The sequence below is a fragment of the Papaver somniferum genome, unplaced genomic scaffold (genome assembly GCF_003573695.1).
Source record: "Papaver somniferum cultivar HN1 unplaced genomic scaffold, ASM357369v1 unplaced-scaffold_32324, whole genome shotgun sequence".
Lineage (NCBI taxonomy): Eukaryota > Viridiplantae > Streptophyta > Magnoliopsida > Ranunculales > Papaveraceae > Papaver > Papaver somniferum.
This window is the reverse complement of record NW_020643624.1, coordinates 467-1,000: the sequence shown is the minus strand read 5'-3', so window position 1 is coordinate 1,000 and position 534 is coordinate 467. Positions and strand designations below refer to the sequence as shown.

The 534-nt window shown below is 37.5% G+C and overlaps 1 protein-coding gene across 1 annotated transcript in view; it reads right to left on the bottom strand.

The window, feature by feature from the left end:
* Window positions 1–84: 84 nt before the first annotated feature.
* The window catches only part of LOC113341951 (L10-interacting MYB domain-containing protein-like), a gene marked incomplete at its 3' end in the record, with an annotated part of 866 nt that continues 416 nt past the window's right edge, over window positions 85–534 (bottom strand). Inside the window, exon 2 of the mRNA XM_026586651.1 lies at window positions 85–379. Coding sequence (XP_026442436.1) covers window positions 85–379 — 295 coding nt within the window. The remainder of the gene's footprint in view (window positions 380–534) is intronic.

Genomic DNA, 534 nt, shown 5'->3' with positions numbered 1-534 from the left:
TTCACAGCCGCTGCCATTACATGAATTGCATCTACCATTCTCCAGTACTCTTTTTGGTCTTTCTAAAAGAACGTGAATTTGTACCTATTGAAGCTCGAGCCCTTTTTTGAGTATCAGATGTATGCAAGTCCTCAACCTTATCTTTATATGCATATGCATTCTCACTTTGTTCTTGAGTACCGTTTGTAAAACGGTCTGGAGATTGCGTGTTTTCTAATTTTTCATGATCCCTGTCATGCTGGTCATCATCATCGTGCACAGTGTTGTCATTCCAACATCGCCTATACCTTCCATTGGCCCGATTATCCCCAAATATATCAGCTAAATCATCAAAGTGTGGAAGCGACTTTGTCCTCCAGCATTTGACATCAGGATGCTTCTGCAATTGAAATTATTGAATTGTCTTATTAGCATACTAGACTCCTCAATTGAAATAAATACACCACATCTCATCAATACAAAACGAAAAATCCAAATTCATTCAATTGTTACAGAATAACATAACACACCTTGATATATTCATCCCATACAACA